The sequence below is a fragment of the Dama dama genome, chromosome 18 (genome assembly GCF_033118175.1).
Source record: "Dama dama isolate Ldn47 chromosome 18, ASM3311817v1, whole genome shotgun sequence".
Taxonomy (NCBI): domain Eukaryota; kingdom Metazoa; phylum Chordata; class Mammalia; order Artiodactyla; family Cervidae; genus Dama; species Dama dama.
The window spans coordinates 104,846,510-104,861,783 of NC_083698.1; the positions used below are offsets into that span (position 1 = coordinate 104,846,510).

The 15,274-nt window shown below is 37.8% G+C and overlaps 1 protein-coding gene across 1 annotated transcript in view; it reads left to right on the forward strand.

The window, feature by feature from the left end:
• Positions 1 to 15,274, forward strand: part of CNTNAP2 (contactin associated protein 2) — a 2,213,955-nt gene that overhangs the window by 974,812 nt on the left and 1,223,869 nt on the right. Inside the window, exons 8-9 of the mRNA XM_061165994.1 lie at positions 1,746 to 1,889; positions 5,947 to 6,211. Coding sequence (XP_061021977.1) covers positions 1,746 to 1,889; positions 5,947 to 6,211 — 409 coding nt within the window. The remainder of the gene's footprint in view (positions 1 to 1,745; positions 1,890 to 5,946; positions 6,212 to 15,274) is intronic.

Genomic DNA, 15,274 nt, shown 5'->3' on the forward strand with positions numbered 1-15,274 from the left:
ACCCAGAGAAGGAATAAAGCAATACTTTCAACTGTGATAGTATTTAGTAATATTATTCACAGTGTGATGCTGCGTGTCATTAAGCATGGAAGATTTTATTACTATCAACTGGAGCAGAGATTGGTAAAATAAATTGCAGATAGGAAATTCAACACTCCATTAAAGTCCCAGTAATCCTAACCTATGGTATTAAGTACATGTATATAGCACCTAATAAGTTCAGTTCAGTGCCACTTGAAAATATTTTCCCAATGTATTTCAGAACACCCCTGTTTTTCCTTTTGTAGGCTCCAGATTCTTTTTTGTGTGTTTATTCTTAGTTTTTCTTTTTCCTTCCCATAGTTAAACTTTAAGGTAAATGATATATAGTATATATTCAGCTGTTATTAATACATTTAGTTGCATTTTAAGTGAGTTTTTAAAATTTTTTGGTTTGTCTCATAAACTATTATTAATTTGTCCCTTTTACCCTAAAACTATTTAAGAATTTAAAATGCATATACACACTGCTATATATAAGATAGATAAACAAGGACCTACTGTACAGCACAGAGAACTGTATTCTGTATCTTTAAATAACCTATAATGTGAAACAGTCTGAAAAGGAATATATATGTATGACTGAATCACTTTGCTGTATACCTGAAATTAACACAACATTGTAAACTAAAAATTAAGAAACGGTTAAAAATAATTTTAAATGTTTACATTAAAAAAACTAAAATGTCAAAGCACTGCATAACAGAGGCATAATACATATCTTCTAAAACCTAAAGATTTCTGCCTTATATATCAAATTTAAAGTTTTGACATTGAAATATGTCTTTCATTTTCCAACCTTTGTAGGAAAAATTGGTAATTGAATACTACTTAAAAGAAATATAATGTCTGGATTATATATCTTGATATTACAGCTATGATTAATAGATTCATTCACTATTAGTACACATCATTATTGGCAATACATAATTAAGTATAATTTTCTATTATATGAAATTGATGTTATAATAATGTAATTTGATCAAAGGTATCTGGAAAAATATATGTTCTCTTTCTATTGTGATTTTACCAATTGCTTGAAAATCACAGGAAGGAGCATTGACCTTATTCCTTAGGATTTAGGATACCTATAATATCTTTAAGCCTGTACTTTTCAAATCATAGCCTCCAAACCCAAAGATATTTCTAATCAATATAGCAGTGAGACTTTTGGAACTATTTTCTGTATTCACAGTAAGTCTAACAATTTTTTTACTGTAATGATCATTAGACTACAATGTCTAAATAGGGTGAATACAAGATTCCTTCCTTTGGGCTGAAGCCGTAAACTTAATATATTAGTGCTGGTTATTTCATGATGACTAGTAACATTTATTGATAATGTCTTTGATAAGCATAAAAATATATGCTTAACATTTATAAAAGATGCTTGCTGTGTAAAATCTTTTAGAACATTCTCAGGAAAATTGATAAAATGTCTTACAGGTATTAAAAATGCTAGAAATTGTTGCTATTTTCTTATATAATCTAATTTCAGAATTAATACAATCAGTATATACTTCAATAACAACATAATTTAATATGCAACAGACTTTAGAGGCAGAAAAAATGTCTGTAATATGTTGGCTGAGGTTACAATAACTGATTTTCGCTGTGTTAGTAGTTTTGTCTAATTTATTGTAAATGTGTTTATTTGTTTAAGCCAAATACAGTGTGAATGTTTACATTTTATCTTTTTCTCACAGATTACCTTTGGAGGCATACCTTTCTCCGGAAAGCCAAGTTCCAACAGTAGAAAGAATTTCAAAGGCTGCATGGAAAGCATTAACTACAATGGCATCAACATAACAGATCTGGCAAGAAGGAAGAAACTTGAGCCCTCAAATGTGGTAAGATTTTCCACCCCATAATATTGGTTCCTAGAAAAATCAAAGAAATTTTGTTTTGTCTGGACTGTTAATGGACAACAGTATCATAGCATTTGTTATCAGGCTTGTGGGCTCAACCATATAAAACTAATTTTAGAGGTACTTGAAAATATGGAGATACTGGATGTACTCTAAGACTAGATACCGATTTTTGAGTTAAAGTTATTGGAAATAGAAAGTTTGTTTCAGATGGGGCCTGGAATTTCAGCCCCAGAGTTTCTAGATTTCCCATGACAGAAGGACAGTCATCCCAACTGTTCAGCAGCCCTTAAGTCAGCACATGTTTCCAAATGTCACATTGTGTAGAATGCTACATTTCTTGATGATAATGTAATTCACTATTTAAAAATCTTAAAAGCCAGGAGCCTTATTATTTTTTTCCATGTTTCCAAAGCTGATTCACCCAGGTATATAAAGAAATAAACTTCTTGTCAAAGCTCTAAACATACTAAGTATTATGCAATTCAGTAAAGATGGATTCGATTGGATAGTGAAGTCTGTGACTCAGAAGCTCACAGTGGTCCTGGCTCTGGTGTGTGTGTTTCCACGTTGAACTATTTCAAAGTGAAAGTGTAGTCTCTCAGTCACGTCAGACTCATTGTGACTCCGTGTAACCCCCCAGGCTTCTCTCTCCATGGAATTTTCTAGGCAAGAATACTGGTGTGGGTTGCCATTTCCTTCTCCAAAACTATTTCAAGGAGGAGAACAAAAATCAAAGAAAACCCTAGTACATTTGCCTCCCTACAACACCACATAAGATTACTATAAGAGAAACTTATAAATCTGGTATGTGGGTTCCTTCTGGTTCTGAAAGAACAGGAGTTGCTTCAGTTCCAAAATGTCACTGGGAAGATCCTGGGAATCCAGAGATCCATGCATTTGGAAGTCAGTGGGAGTAGAAAATATCATGAGTGTTTGTACTATGTTCTGACTTTGATGGATTTGTTATCCAAAATTTGAGCCTGGGGTTTTCATAAAATGCGCAGACAAATGGAAATGCCCAATGAATAAAGAGGAGTTCTGGTTGGATATAAGAAACTATAAAATAATTTGTTGTTTAGTCTCTAAGTCGTGTCCAAATCTTTGTGACCCCATGGACTGTAGTCCACTAGGCTCCTCTGTCCGTGGGATTTCCCAAGCAAGAATACTAGAGTGGGTTGTCATTTCCTTCTCCAGTGGATTTTCTTGATCCAGGGATCAAACCTGTGTCTCCTGCATTGATAGGCAGATTCTTTATCACTGAATCACCAGGGAAGCTCATAAAATAATAGTTGAATGTAGATTTTTTTTTACTAATTATCTTCTAAATTAATGAAGAATTAGTACTAATAGTTGAAAATTGAACTTTGGTGACATTTTCTTACAAGATATTGACTGTAGGGGAAAATAATAGCTCCATGTATAGGTAACAGGTACTGTGTGAGACCTGTTACCTTTATGATACTCTAAGAACTATACTACAGGGGAGATATTGTCATAAACATCTTGTGGATGAAAACTGAGGTTTAACTTAGAAAAAGCAAACAAAGATTGTGGACTCACAGTATACAGTCCCAAGGTCACGGCTTCTTTCCATGTTGTGTCATTTCTTATCTAGAGCAGTATTTATATATATGTTATTTTAAGCTTTGGATAAAATGGCATCAGAGTCCTTTTGTTTCCTCAGAAATTAACACCTAAGACAGAAAGATACAGAATCCAAATCATCATCATACCGTTTCCATTATTTACACCTTTAAGAAGAAGTAAAGTGTTATTTGTGCCTAAACCTCCCAGCTGGTCCTCACATGTATCCATTAGGTTCTCAAACTACAGAGAATTGCACTCTGGAGACTCATCCCAAAGTCAGCTTTAACCACAATATATTGTTGCTTATAAATGGTATTTTAACCTGAATAACAAAGACATTTTAAAAAGCCTGAATTATCTATAATTACATTTGTTAAAATGGAAGGAGCAGACACAAAAAAGGCTTTTAAACAAAAATAAACATATGTATTAAAAGGTTTAGGCAGCGTAGAGGCAGGCAGGACATTTTGCAAGTTGCTCTGCGAAGGCAAATATTTACAGAGGAGATTGGCTTTTGAAGATGTCAGGTGCTAATATTTCTGTGTAATTGGCTCAGCACTTACCCTGCACCGTTCTCCTTACACACACCCATTTCCTCATTAAATGCTGACTCCAGAATCAGCACCCTCACTCAGAACTTTTCACTCTGCTGGGAGACAGTCTTCACAACACAGGCAAGCGGTCAGTTATGTCATGTCAGTTTCTGTGCATAGGCAGTTTTGTTCATCTGGATAAGTAAGCCTTTAAAAATAGTCATCTAATCATCTGTGAAGATATAGGGCTTCCCAGGTAGCCCTAGTGGTAAAGAACCTGCCTGCCAATGCAGGAGGCATAAGAGATGCCGGTTTGATCCCTGGGTGGGGAAGATACCCTGGAGGAGGGCACGGTGACCCCCTCCAGTATTCTTGCTTGGAGAACCCCATAGACAGGGGAGCCTGGGGGGCTGCAGTCCATGGGATCACAAAGAGTTGGACCCTACTAAAGCGGCTTAGCATGCATGCATATTCAGGTACAGCACAAATTTAATTTGAATATTAATTGGGGGGAGCTAGCCTAACTTAGATTAAATGGTTAATGTACTAAAATAGAAGAACTATGCCTCTGGGGATAAGTATGTGGTGGTGTTTAAGGAAACAATAGAGAAAAAAATCCCTTCAAATCATATTCCTCAAGATATAGTGGGATTAAAAAAAAAGATGGAGAAAAATGTAGATTTTTTTTCATATCTTTAAGAGGAAGGTACTTAGATAACAGAATATAAAATTCAGTGTATCTGAATAATCAAATTTCTTTGTACCAAATAGAGGAAGCATGAGGGGGAGGAGGAAGCTTTAATTGAAAGTTTTCTTTTCCTTTTGTACATTCATGTCACTGTTTCTGAAAGCATTAATGTATTATGATATATGCACATTTCATGGGAATGTAAATGAGAGTTTGAGTTGAATAAGAAAATAGTCTGTTGTTTAGTTGCTCAGTCGTGTCTGACTCTTTGCGACCCTATAGATTGCAGCATGCCAGGCTTCCCTGTCCTTCACCATCTCCTAGAGCTTGCTCAAACTCCATTGAGTCAATGATGCCATCTAACCATCTCGTCCTCTGTCGTCCCCTTCTTCTCCTGCCCTCAATCTTTCCCAGCATCGGGGTCTTTTCTAATGAGTCGGCTCTTTGCATCTGGTAGGCAAAATGTTGGAGTTTCAGCTTCAGCATCAGTCCTTCCAGGGAATATTCAGGATGATTTCCTTTAGGATGGACTGGTTTGATCTCCTTGCAGTCCGAGGGACTCTCAAGAGTCTTCTCCAACACCACAGTTCAAAAGCACCCATTCTTCGGTGCTCAGCTTTCTTTATGGTCCAACTCTCACATTGCACACATGACTACTGGAAAAACCACAGGTTTGACTAAACAGTTAATTTATGTACATTAGCTATGTGGCTAAGACTCAAGAATATGTGCCCCATCCTAGTTTAATAAACAGCAACCAAGAGATCAAAGTTCCCAGTGAGACTAGATTTATATGTTAATAAATAATTGACCAAGACATCTCCTCCCTGGCTGATGCAGTATCAGAGGTGAGGGAGGAGGAAGCAGCTCTTTGCTTTCTTCAGAAAGTCCAGTGGTCCTCTCCCAAGCCCACCACACAGGGCCGCATCCATTCCATAGCCAGCCCATCACACCAGGCTGTCAGTTTGTCGAATCCGTGATGCAAGATGCTTGTATGAGTCCCTCAGTCTGATGGCCAGCTGCTGGACTCTGTTCGCTACAGCAGAAAGGGCAGCCAGGACATGTCCTTTCAAGGACACGTGAGTCTGTGTCACATGGCTGCACATGGGGATTGCACACAGCTCAAGCTCCGTTTTGAAATGTGTGCAACTCTCACTTCGTCAGCTGTCTTACATGGGTGCTTGTTTTATTCTCCGTTTTCCTCAAAGCATGCCCTTCTGTCTTCCAGGGAAATTTGAGTTTCTCGTGCGTGGAGCCCTACACAGTGCCTGTCTTTTTCAACGCTACCAGTTACCTGGAGGTGCCCGGACGGCTTCACCAGGACCTGTTTGCGGTTAGCTTCCAGTTCAGGACTTGGAACCCCAGTGGTCTCCTGCTTTTCAGTCATTTTGCGGATGACCTGGGCAACGTGGAGATTGACCTCACTGACAGCAAAGTCAGTGTTCACATCAACGTCACGCAGACCAAGATGAACCAGATAGACATTTCCTCAGGTCAGTGAATCTATTCGATGTTCGCGCCTGAAAGTGCTGTTGTGATTTCCACAGCTAGGGTTATGTTTTTACTTTGTTGTCACACTGTCGTGATTATGTTTGGATTCAGACGCTGAGATCTTTCCTTGGCTTCCCTGAGGGCAGGCTGAATGAGGGAAACTTAGAAATGCTGAGAGGATGAGGGCAGGCAAGGAGGAAAGTTGGTTGGGACTGTCTTGACAGGACTGACTTTTTACAAATGCTAGCCCCTCTTGCGTAGAGCAGTGGACATTCCTCTAAGTTAAGGTCATATGTTTAAAAACAAAGAATGTTTGTTTTATTAACATAAGGACACTTGGTATCTTTTCACCTTATGGGCATTCACATTCCTTTTACTATGAGTAATAAGGTTGCGTTGATGTAAATTATGACTTTAAAGGTAAGTTCTACTGTTTGAATCAAAAGCTCTGTGGTCTTCTAAATGTATGCAAAGTATTAGGGAGAAAAATGGGAAATTAATACAAAGAAGAATGACAAGAGATAAGAATGACAAGAGACAACTGAAGGCAGACTGGACTGGCTAAGTAGAGTGATTTTTAAACTTGACATTTTAGTGGCATGATAAACTAAGACTTAGGTAATATTGTTGTTATTTGAATAAACTCATCGACCTTGGAATAATCCTTGAATATGATGGTACAAAGAAAGATGATATTGCCAAATGAGATATCATAAACAAATAAAATGATATCAGCTATGGGACTGAAAAATAGTAAAAAAAAAAAAAAAAAAAAGTCATCAAATTTCTCTAGAAGTTTCTTGAAAGCAGTGTTTTAAGTAAGTACTTATTCTAAGTAATGAACTACTTAGAAATGGAAGATGGGAGGAAAAAGAGTATTTCCTGAGCACCTTGTACAGATGTACCAAATACTGAGAGAGAAGGTTCATAACAGAAGGCTCAATTGTGTGACTCTGAGCTCTGATTTCTAAACATTCTGTGTTCACTCGTGACACTTATGATTGGGCCCATCTCATTTCTCCTCTATGCTATCAGCTCCTCGAAGGCAGAGGCCATGCCCCTGCTCATAGAGCAATGCCTGGAAAATTAGAGATGCCCCAGGAATGTTTGTTGAAGTCAGCCCTGTGGATCTGTGAACGAGTGTTCACAGAATATCTCCTGCTTGAGGATATGTGCCTTTTCATACAACAGGCTGTGTGTTTTTGTATGAGCTGGCTGTGTGGTCTGTTACAGAAAAGGACTCAAGGAAGACACAGAAGCCATTATGTCACAGGTGTATCTGAATAATTGAAATCAAAAGCTATTGTAAAACACCTAGATATTTACTTTTGCTTTTTTTTTTTTTTGCATTGTTAGTTTTGCTTTTTCTCCGAAAGTTCAGAGTGAAAATGATTGATCACCATTTTTTATCACTGCATCTCAGTATAAATACTTGTGGGAGAGTTAGAGTAAATAGAAATTATCTGAAGAGACCAGAATAGCACATAAAACAAATACACATACAAATATTTAACACCGTTGAAAAACTCCCCACTAGATTCTGTTAAAATTGATGTTTAGGCATTAAAAATACAAGGATGAAGTCCTCCCTCCTGGAAATCACTGAGAAAACCCAAACTCCTGGTAGTTTTCCATGTAACAAGTACCATTATAATTAAAAGAATAGGATCTTAAACATAGTGATCAATAAATATTTGCTAATTTAATGTGATCTAATTTAGGGCTCCAGGATATTTTCAACTGATTTAAAATGTGTTTATTAAAATATAAAAGAATAAACAAAGGAATACAATATACAGCATCTAATTTACCTTAATGTGTATGTGTGCTCAATTGCTCAGTCATAAGTAACTCTTTCTGACTCCACGGACTATAGCCTACCAGGCTCCTCTGTCTATGGGAGTTTTTGGCAAGAATTGTGGAGTGGGATACCATTTCCTCATAAGTTTCCTTAAATATTATAAAAGTAAACCTTAGATGTTTTTGTTAATTTATCTTAGAATCTGTGCAAATTAAGGAAAACAGGATGTGATATCTGAATTTTTCTGTAGTCTCATTCTTATGTAGTCCAATGAAATATTTACATTTCAAAGATTTCTATTTTTCCCATACATAGAGTACACTGATATTTGCTTTTAACAAAGGATAATTGTTCTGTGTTATATCTACCCTATTCTTTCTAAGAAGTACAGTTGATTTTTATTATTGTGTTAGCTTCAGGTTTCAGGTGTATAAGAAAGTGATTCATATATATATGTTTTTTCTTTTTAAGAGTATTTTTCCATATAGGTTATTATAAGATATTGGATATAGTTTCCTGTGCTATACAGTTCATCTTTATTGCTTTTTTATGTATAGCGGTGTGTTTATTAATCCCGTACTACTGATTTATCCCCCCACTATTTTCCCTTTGGTAACCATAATTTTGTTTTCTGTATCTGTGAGTATATTTCTGTAAATAAGTTCATTTGTATCTTTTTTAGAGTTCAGATATGTGATATCATATGATATTTTCTTTTTCTGTCTGACTTAGTATGATCATTTCTAGGTCCATCTGTGTTGCTCCAGATGGCATCATTTCATTCATTTTTAATCAGGTCCCATCACCTCATGGGAAATAGATGGGGAGACAGTGGAAACAGTGTCAGACTTTATTTTTTTGGGCTCCAAAATCACTGCAGATGGTGGCTGCAGCCATGAAATTAAAAGACGTTTACTCCTTAGAACTGACTCAAATGAATTCTTTTTAATGGCTGAGTAATATTCCATAGTGTATATGTACCACAGCTTTCTTTTTGTTTTTTTTTAAATTTTTTTTTCATTTATTTTTATTAGTTGGAGGCTAATTACTTCACAACATTGCAGTGGGTTTTGTCATACATTGACATGAATCAGCCATGGAGTTACATGTATTCCCCATCCCGATCTCCCCTCCCACCTCCCTCTCCACCCGATTCCTCTGGGTCTTCCCAGTGCACCAGGCCCGAGCACTTGTCTCATGCATCCCACCTGGGCTGGTGATCTGTTTCACTATAGATAATATACATGCTGTTTTTTCGAAACATCCCACCCTCACCTTCTCCCACAGAGTGCAAAAGTCTGTTCTGTACATCTGTGTCTCTTTTTCTGTTTTGCATATAGGGTTATCATTACCATCTTTCTAAATTCCATATATATGTGTTAGTATGCTGTAATGTTCTTTATCTTTCTGGCTTACTTCACTCTGTATAAGGGGCTCCAGTTTCATCCATCTCATTAGAACTGATTCAAATGAATTCTTTTTAACAGCTGAGTAATATTCCATGGTGTATATGTACCACAGCTTCCTTATCCATTCGTCTGCTGATGGGCATCTAGGTTGCTTCCATGTCCTGGCTATTATAAACAGTGCTGCGATGAACACTGGGGTGCACGTGTCTCTTTCAGATCTGGTCTCCTCAGTGTGTATGCCCAGAAGTGGGATTGCTGGGTCATATGGCAGTTCTATTTCCAGTTTTTTAAGAAATCTCCACACTGTTCTCCATAGTGGCTGTACTAGTTTGCATTTCCACCAACAGTGTAAGAGGGTTCCCTTTTCTCCACACCCTCTCCAGCCTTTATTACTTGTAGACTTTTGGATAGCAACCATCCTGACTGGCATGTAATGGTACCTCATTGTGGTTTTGATTTGCATTTCTCTAATAATGAGTGATGTTGAGCATCTTTTCATGTGTTTGTTAGCCATCTGTATGTCTTCTTTGGAGAAATGTCTGTTTAGTTCTTTGGCCCATTTTTTGATTGGGTCATTTATTTTTCTGGAATTGAGCTGCAGGAGTTGCTTGTATATTTTTGAGATTAATCCTTGGTCTGTTGCTTTGTTTGCTATTATTTTCTCCCAGTCTGAGGGCTGTCTTTTCACCTTGCTTATATTTGAATCAGTTCTAATGAGATGGATGAAACTGGAGCCCATTATACAGAGTGAAGTAAGCCAGAAAGATAAAGACCAATACAGTATACTAACGCATATATATGGAATTTAAAAAGATGGTAACAATAACCCTATATGCAAAACAGAAAAAGAGACACAGATGTACAGAACGGAATTTTGGACTCTGTGGGAGGAGAGGGTGGGATGTTTAGAGAGAACAGCATCGAAACATGTATATTATCTAGGGTGAAACAGATCACCAGCCCAGGTGGGATGCATGAGACAAGTGCTCGGGCCTGGTGCACTGGGAAGACCCAGAGGAATCGGGTGGAGAGGGAGGTGGGAGGGGGGATTGGGATGGGGAATACATGTAACTCCATGGCTGATTCATGTCAATGTATGACAAAAACCACTACAATATTGTGAAGTAGTTAGCCTCCAACTAATAAAAATAAATGGAAAAAAAAAAAAAAAGATGCTTACTCCTTGGAAGGAAAGTTATGACCAACCTAGATAGCATATTAAAAAGCAGAGACATTACTTTGCCAACAAAGGTCCATCTGGTCAAGGCTATGATTTTTCCAGTGGTCATGTATGGATGTGAGAGTTGGACTGCGAAGAAAGCTGAGCACCGAAAAATTGATGCTTTTGAACTGTGGTGTTGGAGAAAACTCTTGAGAGTCCCTTGGACTGCAAGGAGATCCAGCCAGTCCATCCTAAAGAAGATCAGTCCTGAATGTTCATTGGAAGGACTGAAGCTGAAGCTGAAACTCCAGTAGTTTGGCCATCTCATGCGAAGAGTTGACTCATTGGAAAAGACCCTGATGCTAGGAGGGATTGGGGGCAGGAGGAGAAGGGGACGACAGAGGATGAGATGGCTGGATGGAATCACCGACTCGATGGGCATGATTTTGAGTAAACTCCGGGAGTTGGTGATGGACAGGGAGACCTGGCGTGCTGCGATTCATGGGGTTGCAAAGAGTCAGACATGACTGAGCGACTGAACTGAACTGAACTGAACATTTAATTGTGTCTACATACCACATATTCTTCATCCATTCATCTGTCAGTGGGCATGTAGGTTGCTTCTCTGTTTTGCTTACTGTAAATAGTGTCACAGTGAACACTGGGGTGAATGTGTCTTTGGGATTTAGAGTTTTTGTCTTTTCCAGATAAATGCCAAGAAGTGAGATTGCTGGATTATATGGTAGTTCTATTTTTAGTTTAGAACCTGCCCTAACTATTTTTAGTTTGTTGAGGAACCTTCAGACTGTTTTCCATTGTAGCTGCACCAGTATACAATCCCACCAGCTGTGTAGGAGAGTTCCCTTCTCTCCATGCCCCTTCAGCATTTATTATTCACATATTGTTTGATGATGGCCTTTCTGACTGATGTGAGGTAATAATTCATTGTTGTTTTGATTTGCATTTCTCCAATAATCAGTGATGTTAAGCATCTTTCAATGTGCCTGTTGACCATCTGTCTTCTTTGGTGAAATGTCTCATTAGGTCTTCTGTCCACTTTTTGTTAGGGTTGTTGTTTTGATACTGAGTTCTATGAGCTATTTGTTTATTTTGGAAAGTAAACCTTTGTCAGGTGCATTGTTTGCCATTATTTTCTCCTTTTCTGTAGGTTATCTTTTCATTTTATTTATGGTTTCCTTTCCTATGTAAAAACTGATAAGTTTAATTAGGTTTCATTTGGTTATTTTTGCTTTTATTTCTTTTGCCTGGGGAGATTGATCTAAAAGCATATTACTGCAATTTATGTCAGCGAATGCTTTGCCTTTGTCCTCTTCTAGGAGATTTATGGTATCATGTCATATTTAAGTCTTTAAGCCATTTTGAGTTTATTTTTGTCATGGTGTATACTTATTTTTCAAATATGCAGTATTGTTAGCTAAAATCACCATGCTGTACATTAGATTCCCCCGGACATTTTCATCTCCTTACTGACAATTGGTACCCTTTGACCAATATACAGCAAGCCCCTGGCAACCACCATTATTCTACTCTTTGATTCTATGATTTCTAGTTTAAGATTCTACATGTAAGTGAGGTCACACAGTATTTCTCTTTCTCTGACTTGTTTCATTTAGCACAGCATCCTCCAGGTTCAAATGATTTTGACCAAAACAATGAGAAAACGTTTTATATCATACTCAATACCTACTGAAACAAAGTTTTCATGAAACTTAATTTACCTTATACTTTAATGTGATCTCATAATTTTGTTGTTTTCTCTTCTGTCACTCTTCAATTAAAAAAAAAAATACCATGATCCACTAAGTGATTTCATGACCTAAAGACAAGCTGCAACCCATTATTAGAAAAACACCGACCTATTGACTGGTCTTCTCATTTGAAGAGTTGGGATTTTTTAAAGTTCTAATTACCTGAGAGTATTTATGCCAACAATTCATAATGGAAAATTAAATGTATTTAATTTTTAAGAATGTATGTATTTAATGTATTTAATTAATTTAAAAGAAACAATATTATAATATTGGAACAGTAGTGAAAAAAAAAAGTATTTGTGTGTATAACTGTCTGATACATAGCCAAACAAAACACACACACACACACACACACAGAATCTGAATACCATTTGAAATAAAGTTTTTAATTGCAAAATGCATCAATTTTATGCCACTAATTACAAATAGATACTTAGAATACTACTGTAAAGTTTTCACCTGCCCTGTTAATAAGGTGATGAAAAGTGGTTTAGCATTTATATGGAGAAAGGAACATGGTTTCTGTTAATGACCTTTCTCACCTATTGAAAAAAAAAATCAATTTCTATCCATGTAAACAAAACCTTTTAGAAGAATCATTCAGAATATGTCCTCCTCCTAAATCAACTGTTAGCTAAGTTGAAGTGTTCAAACTTCATTGTTTTGTTTATGAAGAGAGTGCAACCGTGAGTGCATGCTAAGTCACTTCAATCTTGTCTGACTTTGTGCGACCCTATGAACTGTAGTCCAGCAGGCTCCTCTGTCCATGGGATTCTCCAGGCAAGGATACCGGAGTGGGATGCCATGCCCTCCTCCGGGGGATCTTCCTGACCCAGGGGTCGAATTGAATTGCAGGTAGATTCTTTACCATTCGAACCACCAGGAAAGCCCCACATTGCTTCAATTATCGAATGGCTTCTTAACATCCACACTGCTTCATAAACTTGTCCTCAGTAAACATCAGTTCTGTATTCCTGTCTCCAAAGGGAATCTTCCTGGGGCCTTGCTTTATTTCTGTTTTGCAGGACAATTTCCTTTGTAAACCTTTGATAAATTTCCATTTGGGTCCTTTAAGGGAAAATAGCTTAGTCCACCCAAACTGCCATAATAAAACCTGTTAACTATGTGGTTTACACACACACACACACACACACACACACACACACACACACACACTTCTCATAGTTCTGGGGGCTGGAAGCCTGAGATCAGGATCAGGGTGCCAGTCTGGTCAAGCTGTGGTGAGAGCCTTCTTCCTAGTTGCAGACTGCAGACTTCTTGCTGTGTTCTCATCAGGGAGTTGGACCATAAATAAGGTTGTGTGTGTCCTAAGTCGCTTCAGTCATGTCCGACTCTTCTGAGCCCTATGGACTGTAGCCCACCAGGCCTCTCTGTCCAAGGGATTCTCCAGGCAAGAATACTGGAGTGGGTTGCCATTTCCTTCTCCAGAGGATCTTCCTGACCCTAGGATCAAACCCACCTCTCTTTATGTCTCCTGCATTGAGGGCTGAAGAATTGATGCTTTCGAATTGTGGTACTAGGAAAGACTCTTGAGAGCCCCTTGAACAGCAAGGACATCAAACCAGTCAATCCTTAAGGAAATTAACCCTGAGTATTCATCAGAAGGGCTGATGCTGAAACTGAAGCTCCAATACTTTGGCCACCTGACACAAAGAGCTGTCTCATTAGATAAGAGCCTGATGTTGGGAAAGATTGAAGGCAAAGGGAGAAGAGGGCAGTAGAAGATGAGATGTTTAGGTTGCATCACTGACTTGATGGACATAAATGTGAACAAACTCTGGAAGATGGTAAAGAACAGGGGAGCCTGGTGCGCCACAGTCCCCAGGGTCGCAGCGAGTCGGACATGACTTATGACTGAACAGCAACAGCAAACACATGGTCAAGGGGTGAGCTGTGTGTCTGCTTTATCAGGACGCTCATCCCCTTCCTGAGGGCTCCACCCGCCTGACCTGAGCACCTATCAAAGCCCCATCTCCTAATACTGTCATTCTGCGCATTAGGATTTCAACACATGAATTTCAGCACACATCCAGACCATAGCCTAAGGAATAGACATTTTCTTGGCTTTGTGCATAGCTGGGAAACTTGCTGGCAAATACTGGCAAGTTCCCAGTTCAATCTCAGCAAATGCATTTCCCAGGGACTGCTCCTGGCACTGTCTGTTCTACACAATTAGAATATCTCTTCTCTTGATTTTACAAACATTTGAAAATGTAGTTAGTATATTAATATTTGGAAGAATTGATCCATATACCAATTTCTAAGTTCAGTGATAATTTGCATCATGAGGTTTATTTTTCCTCACATAAGAAAAAAAAGTGTTATTCATTCATATCCAACTCTTTCAGACCCCATGGACAGTAGCCTCCCAGGTTCCTCTGTCCATGGAATTCTCCAGTCAAAAATACTGGAGTGTGTAGTCATTCCATTCTCCAGGGGATCTTTCTGTCCCAGGGATAGAGCCCAGGTCTCCCACATTGCACACAGATTCTTACCATCTGAGCTATGAGGGAAGCCCCAAGGAAAAAAGATTGTTTATAATATTTCTTATGTTTTAAGTTATTGAGAATTGATTTTCAGTTCTATAATTTCAAACTCCATATAATTTTATAGTTTTCTTAAAATAAATTTCTATAACTCAAAAATTAAGTAATGTTTAGGCATTACTTCACATACTTCAAGTGATTTATTTTACATTGTCTTATAGTAAAGTGGAGAATTATTTGATAATATGTATTATATTCCTTAATTCAAATTTAAGCCATAGTTTTTTAGAGGCTGAACATATTAGAAGTCTTGACATATCCTTTAATTAAATTTGAGTCATGATGATTCAGGCTTCTCTCATGACTCAGCTGGTTAAGAATCCGCCTGCAATGCAGAAGACCTGGGTTCGATCC